Source organism: Colobus angolensis, unplaced genomic scaffold, assembly GCF_000951035.1.
Source record: "Colobus angolensis palliatus isolate OR3802 unplaced genomic scaffold, Cang.pa_1.0 Scaffold123, whole genome shotgun sequence".
Lineage (NCBI taxonomy): Eukaryota > Metazoa > Chordata > Mammalia > Primates > Cercopithecidae > Colobus > Colobus angolensis.
The window spans coordinates 10,886,219-10,887,561 of record NW_012113475.1 but is presented as its reverse complement, the minus strand read 5'-3'; the positions used below and the strand labels follow the sequence as shown (position 1 = coordinate 10,887,561).

The 1,343-nt window shown below is 46.8% G+C and overlaps 1 protein-coding gene across 1 annotated transcript in view; it reads left to right on the top strand.

Annotated features, from left to right (window-relative positions):
- Positions 1–1,343, top strand: part of ADH5 (alcohol dehydrogenase 5 (class III), chi polypeptide) — a 23,856-nt gene continuing 22,513 nt past the window's right edge. The window contains exon 1 of the mRNA XM_011933028.1: positions 1–98. Coding sequence (XP_011788418.1) covers positions 87–98 — 12 coding nt within the window. The 5' untranslated portion in view covers positions 1–86. The remainder of the gene's footprint in view (positions 99–1,343) is intronic.

Genomic DNA, 1,343 nt, shown 5'->3' with positions numbered 1-1,343 from the left:
CGCTAGGGGCTCGCCACGCCCACGCCGCCGTCGCCGCGCGGCCCACCCGGAATATCCGCACCCCGCGCTGACCAAAACCCGTGGACATGGCGAACCAGGTAGCGTCCGCTGAGCGGAGGGCCCTGAGTACGAGGGAGGGACTGCATGGCATGGGACCAGGCTGCTGTCCTCGGGGGCGCGCGAGGTTCGGCCCAGGACGGGATGTGGCTCCTGGTTCTGAAACTGGGCCCCGGCGAGCGGCTCAGCGGGGCAGAAAGAGAAGGAAGCTTTGTCTCGGCTATTCAGTTGGGAAGCAGCTTTCTTTGCTGCTTCTGGGACAGCCGGAACGGGGTGGGGGTGGGAGAGCCGGAGAGTGGGGGGCAGGGGCTGGTCAGGACGGTATCCCAGTGGAAATGGCTTAGGAGCGGCTACGCATTGCTTCTTCCACGAAGTTAAGTAACTCGCTCTGGGTCATTCTTGCAGCTTGCATACTTGGCAGAGCTGCAGCCAGGGCCCGTGCTCCTAACTCCTAGGTTGCTTGTGTTTCATAATTGAGCCTACGCCTTAATTATTGTGCCTCCAAGGAGTGTATTTTGGAAAGACCCCTACGTCCCTTTCAGAAACATTTTCGAGCGCTTGAACACCAAGAGATTTATATTCCCTCTAGTCCTCACATAACAAACACCTCCGCGAGATGGGGACATCTTACAAAACTGTGGTTTGAGGTCGGTTGTGATGGCGGACTGAGATTGCTCCTCGATGACAAGTTCATAAAATACACATTAGACAGTAAAGAAAGGCAGAAATTACGAATAACAAATAGTCTAAAGTTGCTGATTATTTTAATGCTTTGCAAATTTGGACATTTTCTAGTAAGACATATGGCCTTAACATACTGGAGTTTGAAAGAAATAAACTCTAACCAGTCTTTCAGACTTAAACTGGTAGTTGCTTTTCCTTATTGCTGTCTTTGTTCACAGAATGTGAAAGATTGTAATTGTTACTATAGTTCAAATGTTGAAGTAGTGCCATTTCCCGCGGATTTAGAGTGGGACTTTGTTTTGCTTAGAATTGTCAGTAAAAAGGAAAGGTTAGGCTCCTGTAAGACATTTTTAAAGGGGAGCAGGCCATCAAATTTAGTATTCTTGTCTCTCTGGATTTTTAGGTTGCATAACTTTTAATTGTTAGTATTCTGAATCTGACTTGTGGAGTTGAAATTTATGGCACATTGAAGTGAAACAGATTCTAATGCAGTGTCTGATTCTTTGTACTATAAGATTTAATATCTGCAATTTGCTTTTAAAAAACGATCATTTCCAGCCTCACCAATTTACAGAGGCCATTCTTTTTTTTTTTTTTTTTTT